The 22,500-nt window shown below is 42.0% G+C and overlaps 1 protein-coding gene across 1 annotated transcript in view; it reads right to left on the bottom strand.

The window, feature by feature from the left end:
* The window catches only part of cacna1c (calcium channel, voltage-dependent, L type, alpha 1C subunit), a gene marked incomplete at both ends in the record, with an annotated part of 188,360 nt that overhangs the window by 42,225 nt on the left and 123,635 nt on the right, over nt 1-22,500 (bottom strand). The window contains 3 exon segments of the mRNA XM_084331098.1: nt 2,741-2,848; nt 15,273-15,356; nt 20,818-20,928. Coding sequence (XP_084187224.1) covers nt 2,741-2,848; nt 15,273-15,356; nt 20,818-20,928 — 303 coding nt within the window.

Below are 22,500 nucleotides of genomic sequence, written 5' to 3'. Positions count from 1 at the left end.
TGGAAATGTAGGTTTCACTTAAACACACGCCTCGGCAGCAGAAAGGTTCAGAGACCCGGGTCCTTCTCTTCCTATTGTCTCATCCATCTTTTAAAGCTGCCAGCTCCAGTAAATAACTCCACTATGAAATATTCAAGCATTCAGCTGGGCTTTGTTCTAATACTGGTTTATTTATTTATACTTGCTTTCTGGTTTCTTGATATATATATAAAAAAAAAAAAAAACGCAACTTTGAAAACAGCTTACAGTATGACTGTTTTGTTTTGTTTAACCCTTTCACTACAACACTACAGACGGTTAACCGTCTGTAGTGTGGTAGTGAAATGGTTAACCTTCTGTAGTGTGGTTTTGAAAGGGTTAACCCTTTGTCGTGTGGCAGTGAAAGTGTACTCACACACAGCCTAGTAAACAACTGCAGAGGACAACAGGGAGCTAAGAATCACTACGATTGGACCTAATCCTTTTTTTTCTTTCACTACCACACTACCAAATGGTTAATCCTTTCACTGTGACAATACAGAAGGTTATCCCTTTACAGGCGTCATGACCTTTGACCTGTTCTACAGCCCTGAGCCCTGAGAAGTATCATAATCACAACAACAACAACCACCACCCACAGGGGCGGACCTAGCACATTTGGCGCCCTAGGCGAGATTCACCACTGCGCATCAATGCACAGCGCTCTAGCATGTTCTGACTGTGAACACCTAAAGCTGAGGCTCAGACCGACCGACCGTTTTAGATTTTTGGCTCATTTTCCCTTATGTTAGAATTTTTTTTATGTACAAATAATGGTTGCCGATATAGAGGGGGCGCCAAAACTGCACAAAAAAAAATACTAATTTTTTTTTTTTTTGGTGCCCCCCTCTGGGTGGCGCTCTAGGCGACCGCCTATATCGCCTGTAGGAAGGTCCGCCCCTGACCACCCAAAACAAGTCCACTAACCACTGACATTATTAAACAGATGAACACAAACATGTCGATGACAAAAAGTCCCCACAGCTCTTCAAACAGGGATGTGAGACGTCCATCTAATGCATGGATACGTTTGCTGCTATCAGTGATCATTTCTCCACGAAGCCAACCGTTGCCTTTTCTGAAGCCACTGAGAATGTGTACAGTACAAATACAGGATGTACAAGCACAAGTACATGGTGGACTTTACCAATTTCGACACATCTGTGAGTGTGTTTCAGGAATGACGAGCATCTTTGAATGTACACGTGTAAAAGGAACCACTCGTATTGAAATACTTTTAATAAGCGTAAGACATGAGTGCTGACGGAAACTACACTCACAGATGTTTTTTTTTAAATAAAGATAACACCACAGTTCTACTGCCCTCCTCTCTGATAGACTGTAATATCAAAAATGAACATCAGAGGGCGTAATTACCTCACAGAGAGATAGATAGAGACAGACAGAGGGAGAGACAGAGTAGAGAGGGAGAGTAGAGAGGGAGAGAGACAGATATATAGAGACAGAGAGAAATAGACTGAAGGAGATTGATAGCTCAGACACACATATATATAGATAGATAGATAGATAGATAGATAGATAGATAGATAGATAGATAGATAGATAGATAGATAGATAGATAGATAGACAGACAGACAGACAGACAGACAGACAGACAGACAGACAGACAGACAGACAGACAGACAGACAGACAGACAGACAGACAGACAGACAGACAGACAGACAGACAGACAGACAGACAGACAAATAGACAGATATATCGACAGACAGACAGACAGACAGATATATCGACAGACAGACAGACAGACAGATATATCGACAGACAGACAAATAGACAGATATATCGACAGACAGACAGACAGACAGATATATCGACAGACAGACAGACAGACAGATATATCGACAGACAGACAGATAGACAGATATATCGACAGACAGACAGACAGACAGACATAATAGGCAGACAGAGAAAAGACAGACAATGAAGAAAAGAGTAGAAGAGAGAGACAGTGTGACAGCGTGACATCATGATGGCTTGCACCAATGACAAAGCACCAAGAGACCACACCCAGAAAGGGGGTGGTGGGGGTGGGGTGGAGGGGGCCAGGCGTGAGGGGTCAGTGGGCCGCATGACAACAACAACAACAACATCAACAACAACAACAACAACAACAACAACAATAGCCACACTCACTGACTTACAGAAATAAGACTCCACCTACATAATTTGCCACAAATACAGTGTCCTGCAACACACACACACACACGCACGCACGCACACACACTCACACACACGCACACACACACAGACACAACACACGCACGCACATATACACACATATGCACACAAACACACACACAAAGTCTCTCTCTCACACACACACACACACACGCACACACACACACACACACACACACACACACACACACACACACACACACACACACACACACACACACACACACACACACACACACACACACACACATATATATAATATATATATACATACATAAGTAATACAGTTACAAGGTCAGCATGCTAGCTTATGTTGGAGGGGGAGCAGAGTGCGAGCAGCGAGGGAAGGTGAGAGAAAACAGGCGAGCAGCGTCTGGACAGAGGAGGGGAGAGATGAACGATTACCATCGAGTGTCATACCATGGAGGGCGCGGCGGAAGTGGGAGGAGCTATTGAGGGATGGAGGGGTGGAGGAGGGGTGGAGGAGGAGGGGAGGCGGACGAGGTTACCGTCAGGGCGTACCATTGGTCTTACCACAGGGGGGAGAGTGGAGGAGGAAGAGGAGGAGGAGGAGGAGGAGGAGGTGGAGGAGGTGGACGAAGAGGAGGAAGACGAGGAGGAGTCAGCTGGCTTTAAAGAAAGGCAACAGAGATCAGGACCTAGAGCCGCGGGGGGGGGGGGGGGGGGGGGGGGGTGTTTGTGTGTGTGTGTGTGTGTTTGTTTGTGTATGCGTGCGTGCCATGAATTCGATCTTGTGGGATATATACAGTATTACCGCTGAACGCCTAGAAGGCAAAGGATATGTGTGTCTAATGTCTATGTGTGTGTTCGAGGGGTCGTGACCCACGGTGTCGAGTGTGTAAGTGTGTGTGTGTGTGCGTGTGTGTGTGTGTGTGTGTGTGTGTGTGTGTGTGTGTGTGTGTGTGTGCGTGTGTGTGTGTGTGTGGTGGGGGTCAGAGGGGTGTCGTCTCTAAAGCCATCTCTTTCTTTCTGCCAGCTGAAGATCAATAACGATAACAACACTATGGGAAGCTTAAGCTACAAAACAAGCCTAAGTTATTTAAAGGGTTAAAGGATAATTCCTGTGTTTCATTAGGATTTATTTCGGATGGTTCTTTGGCCCCGGTCCGGGTGACTGACACCGGAAAAAACGCATTGGATCGGTTCTCCGGCAACAGTCGTGAAAACAATCAGCAAAATGCTACTGTACTCCCGCTAGTTGCAGAATGAGTGGCAATCATGAGGGCCAAGGGGGCGACATGCTTCTGGTGCAAAAGCACAGTCAGGGACGCGTCTATACTTCCCACAAGCAAGTTGTCCTTTTGCGCGATCTGATTGGCCACTGACGTTTCTGGTCATGTGACATGTGCGCCCAATCGTGTGACGGCAAGTTCTTTGGACGGTTAAGCTTAGGCACTCTTTCAAAGTTGGTTAAGGTTAGAGTTTGTCTTAGAGCAGGGCGATAGAACGCCTGCCCTGATTCCAAACTCTAACCTTAACCAACTGCGAAAGAGTCGCCTAAGCTTAACCAGTGATAAACTAGGCGTTAGGTAGTTTGCAGGCTGTTAGAGGCGGAAATGGGCAAAGACACAGGCATCACGCGATTGGGCGCACATGTCACATGACCAGAAACGTCAGTGGCCAATCAGATCGCACCAGAAACGTCAGTGGCCAATCAGATCGCAGAACGCGAACGTGGAACTGGAAATGGTTGGTAAAAAACTAGACGCGTCAGGGACCGGTGTTGGAAATGAGCTTGGGCTCTAAAAACACTTGCACACAGAGCATCGGAAAGGCTACCGTAATTGTTATGGTATCAACGTTTTCTTTTCTGTGCATATCCCCTTCAAATAAATCAATAAATAAAGTAAGTTAATTAATAGATACATAAATACATAAATAAAGTTTTTTTTAAATGATTACTCATAACATTTGATCTATAGCACCTTTAAAAAAAACTTTTAACTGTAACTGCTGATTTTAGATCATGTTGGGTTATGTTGGCCCCATGACATTAATTTTGCATTAGCAGTAGCCAATGTTTGCTAATGTTTGTGCCAGCGTTCCAGGTTTACCCAGTTCTAACAAAATGTTCAGATAGACCACAGCGAGATGTTTCGCTTTTTTTTTTTTTAACTTTGGCCATTCCGCTGGCTAGTGTTGTCAAAAATATCGAAGTATCGATAAATATCGATACTGAATATTTAAAACGGCTTCGATACTCATTTCCCGAAGTACCGATACTTTCTGCAGTATCGGTACCAGCTGGCTTGCTCCCGCAAGTTGTTGACAGACAGACGCGCTGCCAGAGCCTTGCCCTTCCGCCTCCTCCTCCTCCTCGCTCAGAGCAACAGACACAAGCTGCTGCAGCCTCCTCCCCCTCACAGCTGGGCAGCGCAGCCCTGTCTTCAGTTTGTAAACAACGCTATTATTAGCTAACGTTAGCTGTCGTTCCTCCGTTAGCTTAATGCTAGCTAGCTGGCCACCTATTACTTCATGGAAACGGAGTAACGTCAAGCCGAGCCCACTACACCAGTACACGCATGAACTCGACACAACGTTACCCCGCCTCCATGAAGTGTCCAATTAGCAGCAATGTTGTTGAAAATGTAACGTTAATAAATGCTCCGAGCATAGCTCCGGAGAAATCTCTCTCTCTCTCTCTCTCTCTCTCTCTCTCTCTCTCTCTCTCTCTCTCTCTCTCTCTCTCTCTCTCTCTCTCGTCATAACTAGAAAGGTGCGCTCAGTAGACCTAAAATCTCCAGCAGCCACTCTCTCTTTCTCTCTCTCTCTCTCTCTCTCTCTCTCTCTCTCTCTCTCTCTCTGATCTAAAGATAAACAAAGGGTTTTAAAAGTGTATTTATCTTCTCGTATAGTACCAGAGAGAAGCTGAGGAGAATCAACCAGCAACAAAAGCAAAATTTGTTAAAAAAAAAAAAAAAAATTATTATAATAAATTTTTTTTTTTTTGGTATCGAAAGTATCGAAAGTATCGATACTTTTCAAGGTATCGTATCGAAGTCGAAATTCCAGTATCGTGACAACACTACCGCTGGCTCTTTTTTGCGTTTATCGCATTTTCTCTGGTCAAGAATGACCGACAGAAACAGGTTTGAATGGGTACAGATGGGGGAAGACACTCTGAGAAAGATACGGCTGCAGTCCGGGAATCGAACTCGCTAACCCCAGATCCGTGACGAGCACGGTTGTCCCCGGCGCCGAAATAGCGCTCGAGGTACGCGTTGAGCTACTGGAGCTCCCCTGAGATGTTTCGCTTTTAACACGTGTCAGTTGGACCGTTGGAGTCTAACAATAAATGAGCAAAACTGGCGTAAGACACTCTAGTGCGGTTTAACTCAGCGGTAGCGTCGTTGATATTTACAGAACCGTCCATTTCCAAAAGCGTAAACTACATGTCTTCTGCTCAGTTCGTACTCAGACCTAGCAAGTGAGGTTCCACTGTGATCTATAGACCTGGGGAGTGAGGTTCCACTGTGATCTATAGACCTGGGGAGTGAGGTTCCACTGTGATCTACAGTATAGACCTGGAGAGTGAGGTTCCACTGTGATCTATAGACCTGGGGAGTGAGGTTCCACTGTGATCTATAGACCTGGAGAGTGAGGTTCCACTGTGATCTATAGACCTGGGGAGTGAGGTTCCATTGTGATCTATAGACCTGGGGAGTGAGGTTCCACTGTGATCTATAGACCTGGGGAGTGAGGTTCTGTGATCTATAGACCTGGGGAGTGAGGTTCCACTGTGATCTATAGACGTGGAGAGTGAGGTTCCACTGTGATCTATAGACGTGGAGAGTGAGGTTCCACTGTGATCTATAGACGTGGAGAGTGAGGTTCCACTGTGATCTATAGACCTGGGGAGTGAGGTTCCACAGTGATCTATAGACCTGGAGAGTGAGGTTCCACTGTGATCTATAGACCTGGGGAGTGAGGTTCCACCTGTGATCTATAGACCTGGGGAGTGAGGTTCCACTGTGATCTACAGACCTGGGGAGTGAGGTTCCACTGTGATCTATAGACATGGGGAGTGAGGTTCCACTGTGATCTACAGACCTGGGGAGTGAGGTTCCACTGTGATCTACAGACCTGGGGAGTGAGGTTCCACTGTGATCTACAGACCTGGGGAGTGAGGTTGCCCAGTGAAAACCATGTGACAGTGGTGTCAGGATGTAGAGCGGCCGTCTGGTAATCAGAAGGTCCCCCCGTTTGATCCCGGCTCCTCACCTTTCATGTCGAAGTGCCCTTGAGCAAGACACTTTACCCCTAACTGCTCCTGATGAGCAGGTTGGCACCTTGCATGGTCGCCTTCACCGTTGGTGTGTGAAAGTGAGGCTATTCATCAGTAATTACAGCCTATACCGTATTGTTAGCCGGGTATTTGAACTATCATGTGACACTCTAGAGCGTCTAGAGCGAAGCTGAGTCCGTCTGGCTCCATCTCGTCTCCGTCTGTTGACATGCATTCCACTACCTCGAGATCTCACACCACGTTGTATCTGAACTTGTAAGACGTAGTATATCTCTGACCAAAGAACCATCTGAATATCACATGAAATAAACAGAACAAAACAAGAATTATATCCATAAAGACAATGTTAGTTCCATAGCTGTATAACAAGCAGCGGACAAAGATGACGTTAGTTCCAAGAAGCTTTTGAGAAACTGGGGCCCATAGCAGAGGTCCATTGTGTAAAGCACAAAGAGTTATATATTAAAAGACAATTGTTGTGCAATTTTCTTCCATATAGTGTAGGCAAAGACATGTTTCCTGGTAGCGAGACATCTACTGGTCATCCCCAGAACTGCAACATTTACATACAGTACTTTGACCAGTAGCAGATGTGACATTTCCTCTCCACCCATACATAACACACCTTCCAGGCATGGTCATGTGCAGTAGGGGAGTCCGTCACAAGGGGGTGCTATTGTATCAGGTTTTACTATTAGAAAGTACATTATAATATACCTTAATTCATAGCTAATCTTGACTTACTATCAGGAAACATGAAACAGCCAATCTGATTAGTTTTTGATGGAAAAACTCTACAAGGGGGGTTGAGTCAGGGTGGAGGAGAGAGAGAGGGGAGTTTAGTGTGTGTGTGTGTGTGTGTGTGTGTGTGTGTGTGTGTGTGTGTTTGTGTGTGTGTGTGTGTGTGTGTGTGTGTGTGTGTGTGTGTGTGTGTGTGTGTGTGTGTGTGTGTGTGTGTGTGTGTGTGTGTGTGCGCGCGTGTGTGTGTGTGTTATGGGTTGAGGATAAGTAAGGTGCATCAAGGTTTGTCATAGCAGAGTGGCTCATGTTTCGTTGGTATAATATACATGCTACAACTTTCATGGCTTGTCTTACTATATGTAGAAGAGATAGCCAACAATCCACTGTACTCCAGCAAAAATAAATACATAAATAAATACATAAATAAATACATACTGTACATACATACATACATACATACATACATACATACATACATACATACATACATACATACATACATACATACATACATACATACATACATACATAAATGAATACATAAATGAATACATAAATGAATACATAAAATATACACAAGCCCTCAGTTACACAAAAAGGCTTGCAGGGTCAATTTGAGCTCAGATCAAATCTTGGTCTCGAAATGAATTGACCTCTGTCAAACCCACCCTCTTTTCTTGATCCTCCAATCACACCTGCCACTTCTGAGCGAGTGACAGTTGTGATTGGAGGATCGAGAAAAGAGGGCAGGGTTTGAAATAGGTCAATTTCAAACCCTGAGTGAACTGGAGTTGAGTTGAGCTCAAAGTCACTCCTAAAGAAAATCCTTAATTTTTTTTAATAGAAAACAGAAAAACTAAATTATTGAAATGGAGATTACAGTGGATTTACTGGCTATAATAATAACCATGCATTAAGTGTGACTGTAACCTGGGTTACTGGGTAAACATTTAGGCTAACTGAAATGTGAGTCACTCTACTGCACTACTCAAATCAGCCGTCAACAGATTTTTAATAAGATATTTTTCTTTTTCTCACATTTCACATTATCATTACAAGTACAATTCAGTACATTAGGTAACGTAGGTCTCTCGGACAATCTTAGTTTTGACACTAGAGATGTAACGTTGATTTTCAGAATTGTTTGTTTTGTTTGTTTCTTTTTTATTCATCAAGTCTATGTCATTATAACCCTCCTTTGATTTTAACCTCCATCTGTCGCCTAATTATGATTTTATGTTCAGTGTCGAATAATTTCCAAAATTAATAGATTCCAGAGTCCATGCTTAATAACTCCATGGCACGTGAGACTCGGGGGAAATAATACAATGAAACCCACGTTACCCAGCTTGCATTTTTAGGTGAGCAAGTGTCACCGCAAACCAACAAGAAAGAAGAAAGAGAGAGAGTAAGAAAGAGAGAGAGATAAACATCCATAAAAGAAGAGCTAAGTACTACAGGGAGGGAAGAGAGAGATGGAGAAGACAGGATAGGGGGAGGCATTCCGGAGAAAGGGAGGGAGGGAGAGAGATAGAGAAAGAGAGGGAGAGAGAGAGAGAGAGAGATAGATAGATGCAGTCCATACTAGCATCGTCTGCAAGACACCCCTCATAGCAAACCACTAACAATCTATTCAGTCTACTTCTACTCAAACCAAAAGGAAAACAAAATGAGTAAAGATTTAAGAAGCACCCGCTGGTTGCAAGGAAGGATTGGAGGATTGGAGGATTGGAGGGGGTTCTTATTTGTGGACAGCGGCTAATCTAAGCCAATCGGCACCCTTGTGGAACAACAAGGCAGCACAGTGGGCACGTGAAGGCGGGGAATATTTGGCCTGGTCAACATTCTCTCAAGGGGGACAAGTGATACTTAACACATTTTAAATGTTTGTGTCTGTTATTACACTTCACCATGCACTTATAGAGGAAAGCAGCTTGTTCCACTGCCCAGCGGTTAGCTAGCTGGTATGATTGGTTTACCATTAGCATTGCTAAAAATTATAGTGCGGAGGGTTTCTTAAAAAGAGTGGGGGGAAAATGTCGGCTCAAAAACAGTGCAACCAACATTAACGCTACTTTAAAGCACCAGGGAAGGGTGGGGGGGGGGGGGGGGGGGGGGGGACTTGGGGCATGCCTTTAGGTTAGAGAAGTTAGAGAAAACAAACTAAACCAATAAATAATGTTAAATAAATAAATCTGCAAACCAATCAAACCAAATCCCAAACCCAAAGCAATTTAAAAGTGCAAAATATGTGAACTGTATAGAGTACAAAGGTGTATATCGCCGGCCAAACAAAGATTAACAATAACTAAACGACGGCTAAATCTTGTCGTTGTCCTGCACAACAAACCTCACGTCTCCATGTCGCTTCTTTCCACAGCTGACAGTATCCCGACTCATGCCAAACACGGTAACACTTTAAATCAGGGGCACAAATAAGGAAGTACCGAAGAACTAATGAGGAACTAGTATGTTAACAGAGCATCAGAAAAGATATTATATAAACTTTTCAAATTATTTTCATAATTTAGAGAATTTTCATTCTCTACCGAATGTAGGAGTATTTCGGGAAGGACGTCCCCATCGGGTCTTGAGACTTGAGGAACTGATGGTTAACCAGTGGTCAGTTGACATACAGTTCCTCGTTACTTCCTTGGTACTTAATCGCTATTACCATGCCCGTAAAGTAAAGTGGTGACAGAGGCAACCTTTTGAGAAACAAATCAGCTGAGTCCCCCCCCCCTCCCCCCCCCTGATTCTTGAACAACTGATTCCTCTGGGATGTACGGTTCCCACAGGCCAACGCCGATACCGGAAAGTAACTAACGTGACAGTGTACTGTAGTCAGGTGTCATTCATGAAGAGCTTCGTCAAACTCTCGTGGGCATGGATAGTTTCACTTTCAAAGGCAAGGGAACACACACCGTTAAGCTCCAACACCGTAGGGGGCGCCCTCGAGCTATCTGCATGCCCAGCAGCAGGGCCTGTCTTTCAGGTACACCTCACTGCATCTCACCACCAGGGGGCAGTGTTGGGTGGTAAATGCGCATTACAGTAATAATATTGGTTTTCCCGATAACAAGTAGTGCAACGAATTACTATAAAAAGGTCAGTAATAATATTACAATTACCCAGGAGGTCAGGCTATAAGTGACAAAGAACGAAATGCATGCATGCATTCATTTATTTATTTTGAGTTTATTATAATTTTTTGGACCTTATGGTATTCTTGTTTTTTCTTGACTTATTGTGCTGTTTCTTCTTGACTTGTTTAAAGAAGACGTGTCTCTGTTAAGCACTTTGAGTTGCACTCTGTGTATGAAAGGTGCTATATAAATGAAGATTATTATTATTATTATTATTATTATTATTATTATTATTATTATTATTATTAAATAATTATTATTATTATTATTATTATTATTATTATTATTATTATTATTATTATTATTATTAAAGAAGCTAGTGGTTGGATATGTGTTGGAAGTATTGTTGGACTGTGGTAATTCCATGTACGAATAAATAAAATGATGATTCCAGAATGCAGGTGTTTTCCCTTTTTTCAATTGTTACGGTATGCACTCAAAGCACACTGTAGTAATGCATATGTGCTTATTAAAGCTGTTTGTCCATCTCTCTTATCTCTTTACATTGTTTTCATTTCCGTTGACAACAACGCAATTTCCCACCGGGGATAATTAACCCTTTCACTGCCACACGACAGAAGGTTAGCCCTTTACTATCACACAACCGACGGCGATGCTCCATCATTAGCATCATTAGCTCCCCATTTTGTCGGTCGTGTGATAGTAAAGGGCTAACCTTCTGTATTGTCACAGTGAAAGGGTTAACCGGCTGTCGTGTGGCAGTGAAAGGGTTAAATAGTTTAATTATCACACCAGGCCTCATTTGCTTTGATATTCAATCTAACTAGTAATGCTGAATTAATTAATAATGTGTTTACGTGCCCTGCTACAGGTGTGGCCCACCCCACATAAAAATACCTTTATGCCCACCCCACATGGGATGACTAGAAACCTTTATGCCCACCCCACATGGGATGACTAGAATAAACCTTTATGCCCACCCCACATGGGATGCCTAGAAACCTTTATGTAGTCTCTTTAGTTTACCCATGGAGATTAACTTGTGTGTTCTTAGTTCCTTGTAGAAAGGGAAAGTGGTTATTGCCATATGCTGCTAACTATACTGTGCCTTGGAGTTGAACGGTTCATGAATTCACACCCGGACAACAGCTAGGATGGAGAATTGATTTGACTAATAAAGTCAAATGGAGGTATTGAGTTGATTCATGCTGGTTAAATACCCTGGATATAGGATATAGTACTCTGCCTCCAGGATATATTACTCTGCCTTTAGATATAGTACTCTGCCTTTAGATATAGTACGCTGCCTTTAGATATAGTACTCTGCCTTTAGATATAGTACTCTGCCTTTAGATATAGTACTCTGCCTTTAGATATAGTACGCTGCCTTTAGATATAGTACCCTGCCTTTAGATATAGTACTCTGCCTTTAGATATAGTACTCTGCCTTTAGATATAGTACTCTGCCTTTAGATATAGTACGCTGCCTTTAGATATAGTACTCTGCCTTTAGATATAGTACTCTGCCTTTAGATATAGTACTCTGCCTTTAGATATAGTACGCTGCCTTTAGATATAGTACCCTGCCTTTAGATATATTACTCTGCCTTTAGATATAGTACCCTGCCTTTAGATATAGTACCCTGCCTTTAGATATAGTACTCTGCCTTTAGATATATTACTCTGCCTTTAGATATAGTACCCTGCCTTTAGATATAGTACTCTGCCTTTAGATATAGTACTCTGCCTTTAGATATATTACTCTGCCTTTAGATATAGTACCCTGCCTTTAGATATAGTACCCTGCCTTTAGATATAGTACTCTGCCTTTAGATATATTACTCTGCCTTTAGATATAGTACCCTGCCTTTAGATATAGTACTCTGCCTTTAGATATATTACTCTGCCTTTAGATATAGTAGCCTGCCTTTAGATATAGTACTCTGCCTTTAGATATAGTACTCTGCCTCCAGGATATATTACTCTGCCTTTAGATATAGTACTCTGCCTGCAGGATATAGTACGCTGCCTTTAGATATATTACTCTGCCTTTAGATATAGTACGCTGCCTTTAGATATAGTACTCTGCCTTTAGATATAGTACTCTGCCTTTAGATATAGTACGCTGCCTTTAGATATAGTACTCTGCCTTTAGATATAGTACTCTGCCTTTAGATATAGTACTCTGCCTTTAGATATAGTACCCTGCCTTTAGATATAGTACGCTGCCTTTAGATATAGTACTCTGCCTTTAGATATAGTACTCTGCCTTTAGATATAGTACTCTGCCTTTAGATATAGTACCCTGCCTTTAGATATAGTACCCTGCCTTTAGATATAGTACGCTGCCTTTAGATATAGTACTCTGCCTTTAGATATAGTACCCTGCCTTTAGATATAGTAGCCTGCCTTTAGATATAGTACGCTGCCTTTAGCTATAGTACGCTGCCTTTAGATATAGTACTCTGCCTTTAGATATAGTACCCTGCCTTTAGATATAGTACGCTGCCTTTAGATATAGTACTCTGACTTTAGATATAGTAGCCTGCCTTTAGATATATTACTCTGCCTTTAGATATAGTACGCTGCCTTTAGATATAGTACCCTGCCTTTAGATATAGTAGCCTGCCTTTAGATATATTACTCTGCCTTTAGATATAGTACGCTGCCTTTAGATATAGTACCCTGCCTTTAGATATAGTACGCTGCCTTTAGATATAGTACGCTGCCTTTAGATATAGTATGCTGCCTTTAGATATAGTACGCTGCCTTTAGATATAGTACCCTGCCTTCAGGATATAGTACGTAATTTTTTATTCTTTTTTTACACTATAATATTATGTAAATGTAAAGAAACTAGAACTCAATATCTTACTTCAACTGAGGATATCTTGCTCATAAACATCAGCTACCCCTTCTCCATTCCACTCCATTCTTCCACTCCTGGGGCCCTCCCATCCATACTAAGTGAATGTGTGAATATATGTTTACATACATTTCAGGTCTAGAGTAAACCCATTTATGGATCAAATTTGTATATTACCGTATATTACCTCTCAGGCCGGGATATACCACCTCGCTATACAGTGTCAAGTCATGCCAGGGGAATGGACAATATCCCCTGTTGCAATGATAAGAGGTGTAAAAATCAGGTGAACTAATGTGAAACCAAACCTGGATGCTGAGACAATGCAATAGTGTTGTTCCTATTGACAATTGCAATAGTGTTGTTCCTATTGACAAATGCAATAGTTTAAATTTTTTTTGTGTGCTATTGATGTTCAGCAGACCCGAGACATTAAATACCTAATCTGGGATACTTTCAAACATTATAGAAAATCATTTGAAGTCTTATTTTTCCTTATAGATGCCCTGTATGACTGTATGCCGCTCTATTTCTCTCTATATCCATTGAAGGTAGGGAATGGTTTCAGGAGGGGTGGAGGACTGATGGCATATGTCTTGTTAAGATGAAAAAAAAACATTTTAGACCTTTTAGACCTCCCCTTGTGGACTATAGCTTTGTGTTTTCCACCCCCACCATCCCCAAAGATATTCAAAACATCTAACAACTTCAAATCAAACACTCATGGCCTGTCTAAAGGCCTTGTCCTTCCTTTTAGCTACCATCTACTAGTATTATGTGGCTGCTCTGAATTACGAAGGTATTTAAATGTCTTAAGCGGCCACTAAATCAAGGGCACTTTAAGTTTCCTAAACATTTGAAAGCATGTGAGATAGGTATCAGTCCTCGGTCTGTGAGTGTGTGTGCGTGTGTGTGTTTATGTATAAATGGAGAGCATGCAGGAAGGGAGGGAGGGAGTTGGGCTACTTACGTTAACCTCAGTGATCGCTATGTCAACAATGCTACCCACAACTATCAAGGCGTCAAATGTATTCCATGCATCAACAAAATAATGCTGCGTAGAGGTGGTGGGGGGAGGGGGGAGAAAATAACAGGGAAGAAAAAAAGAGAAACAGAAGAGAAAAAAAAGATAAATCAAAAACGGGGACAGAACACCCAAAAAGATGTAAAAGATGGAGAGAACATAAATTAAAGGAGAGAAGAGGAAAAAAAATAAGATAAAACAGTTATATATGATCGTTTGCAGGGTCGCAGAAGAGGGAAATAATCGACCAATTAAAGGAGGAAAATAAAAGGAGGAGTCTGAAAGAGATGGGGCGGCAGAGTAGAGGCAGCAGTGGTCGGTCATGCTTGTCCATGGGGGGGGGAAACAACAACGTCAACAACAACAACAAAAACACCAACAATAACCATAAACAACGACTTGTAACTGCAACAGCAAAATCCACAACCAAAACGGCCCCCAGATGGGCGGAGCCGAAAATGAAAGGCGTAATAGGCTGCTGTGATTGGTTAGTATTAGGTTAGTTAGGGGGGAATCAAACCTGAGGACATGTCACAGTCTGGTAAAAAAATTAATAAAAAAGCAAAATATTCAAATACTAGTTTTTTTTTTTGTTATCAAGAACCCAGTGACTTTCGTGAAATAAAGATAAACCCCGGTATCTTTGAATGACGAAAGAGGTAGAACCCTTTGCGGCACACACAGAACCCTCTCCTGTTGCTTTAAGTTCTCTACAGAACCCAGGAGGAACTCAGTTCTGGTTCTGGAACCTTTGTGGGATCCCCCTGAGTGGCGGCAGCCATCTTGGATTTAAGGATGGAAGGGGGGGGGGGGGGGGGGGGGAGAGACAACACCATCGCACGGTGTGGGAGGAACGAGATAGACACAAAGAAGAGATAGAGGGAGAGAAAATAGAAAGAAAGGCAGTTTCCCTGAGAGATAAACGGATGTACAGGGAGACAGACCAAGAGAAGGGCAAGAGAGAGAGAGAGAGAGAGAGAGAGAGAGAGAGAGAGAGAGAGAGAGAGAGAGAGAGTGAGCGAGAGAGAGAGAGAGGGCGCTGTACTTACGTTAATCTCACTGAGAATGACGTCTATTATGCTGCCAATTACGATCAGGAAGTCAAAAACATTCCAGGGATCACTAAAGTACCCCTACACAGGACGAGGGGAGTAGGAGGGGGAGAGGGAGGTTGGGGGGGGGTAGGAGGGAGGAGGGGGTAAGAGAGGTTGGTTAGAAGGAAAACAAAACCTCTCCCAACCTTGCGGCTCTGCCGAGGTGCTGTAAGATTGTGTAGCAAAGTGGAAGAAATTCAGCCACATGACAAGGAAACATTTTCATTCAAATTAAGTTGAACTGAATTATTTTCTTATATTACTTGTCCAGGTGTGGCTGAATTTTTCCCTTTGTTAAGAGAGGCTATATTGACTGAGGAATTTGTAAACTCCACATTCTTTCACCTGCAACTCAAGGCGATTCTACAGAGTCGCCTCGACAACAATTACATTTAAAAGCACATTTACATTAGTTCAGTAAATTCATCACCATGTGTAAAAAAAAAAAGCTAGTGATTAAAGTAGTGCCTGAGAAACTAAACCAAAACAAAAGATGCATTTTAAGAGCATGATTCGGGGCGGGAGAACATTATACATCATAAGAAGCTGCTTGCTGCATAGTTGTAGCAAAAATTTGGTTTTATTTTTATGGGGTTGGCCAGCGTGGTGAGATCACACTGGCATAGAGATGAGGACTATAGGGAGGGCTGGGGTGGGCCAGCGTGGAGAGATCACACCGGAGAGGTTAGAGGTACGTGATGGCGAAATACTACAGTATACAGTGGAACAGCGAGCTAAGGATGATTCCCCCCCCCCCCACCTCTGATCATTTTAACATGGTTTAAAACAGAGGCCAATAAAACTTGTATGTGTGTACTCAAAAGGCTGCCAAAGTGTTTCCAGCATCCAACAGGCTTGATCTACCTATAGACAGACAGTCAGACAGTCACAGATGGACAGACAGACAAGGAGAGAAGCAGTGTGTGGATCAATATTGCTAATCCTGTCCCCTGTGGCTCCTCTCGACAGCAGCGTCGTAATGCGATGTCACCTGTCAGTAGACCTTATCACCACCACAGGGATTAGCCTCCAGATGTTACACGGTAACAAGAAACACTGCAGGGGGCCTTTCGGGGGGTGGGGGGGGGGGGGGGGGTGGTGGGTGATACGTCGGGCAACTTTATGAGTAACGCTCAAGGGTAACATTGCCCAAGTCGCTTTTAGATATTTACAGTGATTGATTGATTGATTGATTGATTTACTAATACGAATAGGGGAGGCCAGGTTTACACAATACAGCCCTGAGGTTTATTTCCATTGATGTCCTTTAACCTTCGCTGCTGTGGTGGAACCGGACTCATCAATTATGACCGTAGACAGATTCTTCACGATCAATATGGGTTTAATAGTGAAACACATAGTTTAATAGTGAAACCAATAGTACAAAGTACATGTAGATTAATTGAGTGTTTCCCAGTGGCCATCTGGGAGAACACTGAGGGAGAGATTGGGACACTGAGCTTAATAACAGTAGAGGGGGTGGGGGCTTTAGCCCCTGTGGCTCTCACCAACGTGTGGGATTCAAGATATTGTTGACAACCAAAAGAGTTTCCCTCATATCACACTGCATATTTTTGGTTAATCTCCTTGTTGCCTAATTACATTCTGTTGTATAGATTGTAGTAGGGGTGGGAATCATCAGAAGCCCCATGGTACAATATTAGCACAATACTTATGTCACGATATGATATCGTCACGATACTTAAGTCACAATACGATATTATCACGATACTTAAGTCATGCCACGCTATTATCACGATACTTGAATCACAATACTTAAGTCACAATACAATGTTGTCACGATACTTAGGTCGCAAATATGATATTATCGCAATACTTAAGTCACAATACAATAATATCATCACGATACTTTGTCGCAATGCGATTTCATGATATATTGCGATTTATTACCTGTTTTCAACCACAAATTCATGTCCCCAATGGGTCGACACCTGCAATAAAAAATATATATATACACAACATCTGTTTTATCTAGTAAGATAAAGTTTTCAGTCTGTTCGCCTCACTTCAATAATTTTTGTTGCAGAAAAGAAAAGGATCAATACTTTGCGTCCACCACGGTACGATATAATATTGGCATACAAAATATCGCAATACTATGCTGTATCGATATCTTCCCCCAACCCTAGTTTGTAGAGGTGGAATAAATAAGATGTAAACAATGCTTAGAGGTATTATGTAGTGAGCTGGTGTAGAAAATAATGAAAATCACAACGTATTGAATGGCACTGAATCAAAGGTTGTAGGTTGTGATGAAGTGGTAATTGTTTGATAATTTAATCGTAGTTCTAATAGAGTCGTAATCAGAGAAGGAACCAAGACGCGGAGCTCCCTGGCTACTTCCATCACCAGCTCTGGGACAAGCAGACTCTACCAAATGAATGGAGCAAGGTGTAAAATTGCTTATACCAGTAAAAGTAGAGGAGGCTTATTTGATTGAGCAACAGATTTGTAATTTTTAGGGTCTTAGAAACATATTGACATTTTAAACTCGGAATGTCATTCATTTCGGTAATGACGTGAATGATGGCGCATACTTAGTTTTCAGTGAGGACATCACCTCCTGAGCAGTAAAACTCCTGTTTTTATACATAATCAGATTGTTTTTAGTAATACTGTGCACAAGCATTACACTAGAGGTTCCAGTAGTGGGCAGCTTGAATTGCCAGGTCCTAGAACCAGCGCTTTGGGGAGATCTTTTATTTTTAGAGCATTAACTCTTTGGAATGGCTGCTGCCTCGGAACCTCTGCTGCATTTACAGTAGATTCACTTTTAAAAAGAATCTTAAATAGTTTTTAAATTGTTTTTAACACTGTAAAGTAATTTTTTGTTTTTGTTTTACACTAATGTAATTTTAGCTATAGTAATTGTTACAGTAGGTTCATTATGCATTGTGTGTACTGACTTTTAATAATTTTGTTTTTTGCAATAGTGATTGTTTTTGTATGTTTTTTTGTGTGTGGACCCTAGGAAGACTAGCTGGTTGCTATCGCACCAGCTAATGGGGATCCCTAATAAAATAAAATAAAATCAAATCAAATCAAACCTCCCATAAATGTTCCTGTCCGTCTTCCCTCTTCCTGTATCAAACCTAATTTTGTCGCAATCAAATTGTATTGTGAGCCCCCTAGGGATTCCCGCCCCCAACAGTGTGTCCTCTGTCTCATTTCAGTTCCGGTTGGTGCCGGGTACATTTCCGTTAAAGCGTTGCACAAAAAGTTGCCCTGCGTATCACCTCAACAACTCTTAAGGGAGCGGAGAAATCAGCATGGAACCAATGTCACTGGAGTCATTACCATGAGACGGGTAAGACTAGCGACACCACTGACAGGCAACTGACTGTATTGCAATGGTTGTCACTAAATGGCCAAGCTGCAATGTGTAAAAAATCGCTATATCTTCAAAAATAAATAAATGTCATCTCTATTTGAGTGTTATGGTGGGACGTGAAGTCACCACTGAGGTTCTAGGTTATAGCGTTAAGGTAAGGGATAGGTTTATAAACAACTTTTTAGGTGAAAATAATGACAAGTTTCTACCTCGCAGCTTGGCCAACAAGTGACGACCGACATCACAATCAACATGATAATATAATATCATAGGAGCTAAATGTTACGGGATCTGTTTGTTGGGGATGATTTAGCCTGTAACAACTATTCAGGAGATAAAAAGTGTTATTAAGCACTTCCTTCCTGTCTGCGTGGCTGTTGAAACAAAGAGTTGAATAAAATTAGACATTCAAATGTGGCACAACTTGGTGCCGCAGACTATAATAATAATAATGGATAATAATGTCATATTTCAAATGTCATATTTCAGTTTTCACACATTCACCAACACTCCCTTATGGGTCTCTTGTTTTTGTTTGTTTTTGTTTTGTTACATTTGAATCAGATTTGGGGGGTTTCAGTAGCATTGAATTAGACACATTGGTCCAAAGGGATACATTATGGTCATAACTCAACTGTTTGCAATCTACAACTTAAGAACCAAGCCTATTCTATAATGTAGCATAGCCAGGTATCGGGGGAAATGTGGAATATAGTATTAGGAATATTTCAACCCTTAACCAGGCAAGGTGACTAAGAACACATTCCTATTTTCAACATTGGCCCGGGGGAGTGGTTGCAGGGGACTATAACATTTATAACATAAATGTAACATATATAACATAGCTCAGGTGTGGTATAGAAGCCAGGGTGGTTTGTGTCAGTGTTTGGTTTGTGTCATCACTACCACTACCACTACCACCACCACCATCACTACTACTACTACTATTACTACCACTACCACTACCACCACCACCATCACTACTACTACTACTATTACTACCACTACCACTACCACCACCACCATCACTACTACTACTACTACTACTACTACTACTACTACTACTACTACTACTACTACTACTACTACTACTACTACTACTACTACTACTACTACTACTACTATTACTACTACTATTACTACTACCACCACTCACTGTAGTTGTCTGCTGTATTATGACAGTCAGTAGTCGTATTACTCCTGTGCTACTGCGATGCTATACACTATACAGCACCTCTAACATGGGGCTTTCTTTGTTTGAGACACTGTTTGAGTTCCGCATCCAGCAGCCACAAAGCGTACGCTTGAGTAATCGAGTGGCTGTGTGGGTGGAGGTGTTCAGTTTGAGACCGAAGATAAACTCCTAAATGTCTCCTAAATGTCATGACTTTTAAGGACAAAAGGCTTTGATCGAATACTTGTTTACACGTGGTCTATATAATTGCAGCACATATTCCCATCTGTTAGTGTTTACACAACATGGCTGAAACACCGGGGAGCTCTCGAATTGGATCAATAAACTCACCAGGTTGCTTAGCAACCTCTGAAATCAGGAAGCAATGACATTAGAATCCATACAAGAACATACATATAGGGCAATACAATCAATGTTTGCATTATGATCTTTGATTGTTTAGCAGAAATGCAATTATGGGATTATGAACACACACTTTAATGACCAAATAACAATCATCTTTGTAAACATGGTCGATAGGCTGACATACACTTATATCTATGGCTCTGTATTCTATTCTTACCTACTCTATCCGTATCTGTTCTCTGTTAGACCCCCGAGTCCAAATCAAGTCAAGTCAAGTCAAGTTTAAAGGAGCAATAGTTCACACAATTATTTTCCCATTCCCATTCATTGTCTATGGAACAGCCCCAGATTCTACATCCCAGTTACACCACGAACACCGGAGAGATTTCTAGCTCCCGTCCTGGGGCACAGGAAGAACGTATGTGAATTCTTAAAACTGGCGGTATTCCCTTTTAAATGAGTCGGATTGTCATCTATTCTAATTCTCCTCTACAGAGAAGTGAATGTTTAAAAAACTAAAACTAAATATTAAGCAATGAATTTGAGAATAATCGACTGGACTCGACGTGACTATACTGTGCTCTACTGAGCAGTGGATGGCTACTTACCCTAGGCTTGAACGCAATGAGTTTGAGGATCATCTCCACAGTAAAGAGACCAGTGAAGAGCATGTTCAGAATGTTCATGGCATCGTTGAAGGCGTGGGTCTGGCCATGGTGCTGCAACACACACACACACACACACACACGCACACACGCACACACACACACACACACAGGGGGACATATTAACAGTATATTTTACACACAGTAAATCAGAACAGGAACACTGGCATACTGTGTGTGTGTATATGCTTGTGACCGTGTGTATGACCATGTGTATGACCGTGTGTATGACCGTGTGTATGACCGTGTGTATGACAGTGTGTATGACCGTGTGTATGACCGTGTGTATGACCGTGTGTATGACCGTGTGTATGACCGTGTGTATGACAGTGTGTATGACCGTGTGTATGACCGTGTGTATGACAGTGTGTATGACAGTGTGTATGACCGTGTGTATGACCGTGTGCATGACCGCGTGCATGACCGTGTGCATGACCGTGTGTATGACCGTGTGTATGACAGTGTGTATGACCGTGTGTATGACCGTGTGTATGACAGTGTGTATGACCGTGTGTATGACCGTGTGTATGACAGTGTGTATGACAGTGTGTATGACCGTGTGTATGACAGTGTGTATGACCGTGTGTATGACCGTGTGTATGACCGTGTGTATGACCGTGTGTATGACCGTGTATATGACCGTGTGTATGACCGTGTGTATGACCGTGTGTATGAGAGTGTGTATGACCGTGTGTATGACCGTGTGTATGACCGTGTGTATGACCGTGTGTATGACAGTGTGTATGACCGTGTGTATGACCGTGTGTATGACCGTGTGTATGAGAGTGTGTATGACCGTGTGTATGACCGTGTGTATGACCGTGTGTATGACCGTGTGTATGACAGTGTGTATGACCGTGTGTATGACCGTGTGTATGAGAGTGTGTATGACCGTGTGTATGACCGTGTGTATGACCGTGTGTATGACCGTGTGTATGACAGTGTGTATGACCGTGTGTATGACCGTGTGTATGAGAGTGTGTATGACCGTGTGTATGACCGTGTGTATGACCGTGTGTATGACCGTGTGTATGACAGTGTGTATGACCGTGTGTATGACAGTGTGTATGACCGTGTGTATGACCGTGTGTATGACCGTGTGTAGGTAGTTTGGAACTAGTAACATGTACTGAAAGTGAGTCATTATTTTAAGTGTATTACATGCAGGTGTCCATCAGAGTATCTCTGTGTAAGAGTGTGTCAAGTTCAAGTTTCAAGTTTCTTTATTAGTTGTCATACAGAAGTACAGAATACTTTTATACAAAATGCTTCTTTCTATTACGCTCCAGAGACTGTGCTAGACAAAAAAAGATAAGTATAAAATAAAATAAGTATAGCAAGTAAAAATAGAAGTCACGTACGTGGACACAAGTGTTCAGTATGTACATATGTACAATGTTCAATGCAGAGTAAAAGTAACTGAGTTACCATACAATATACTAATATACAATGTACTATATAGTGCAAAGCAGAAATGGGATCATGAGGTACAATTTACAGTAAGGTGTAATGAGGTATGGGTTGTAGTGCAAATTCTTTACCAATAAATATAAAGTGTGTTTAGGTGTTCTAAAGTGTGTAAAGTGGGTGCTGCAGTGAGTTGTTTGTTTAAAGTGAGTGTGTGTG

Source organism: Notolepis coatsorum (genome assembly GCF_963971535.1).
Source record: "Notolepis coatsorum genome assembly, chromosome: 15".
In the NCBI taxonomy this organism is placed as follows: Eukaryota; Metazoa; Chordata; class Actinopteri; order Aulopiformes; family Paralepididae; genus Notolepis; species Notolepis coatsorum.
Note: the sequence above shows the minus strand (reverse complement) of the source record. Positions and strands in the feature narration are given on the sequence as shown.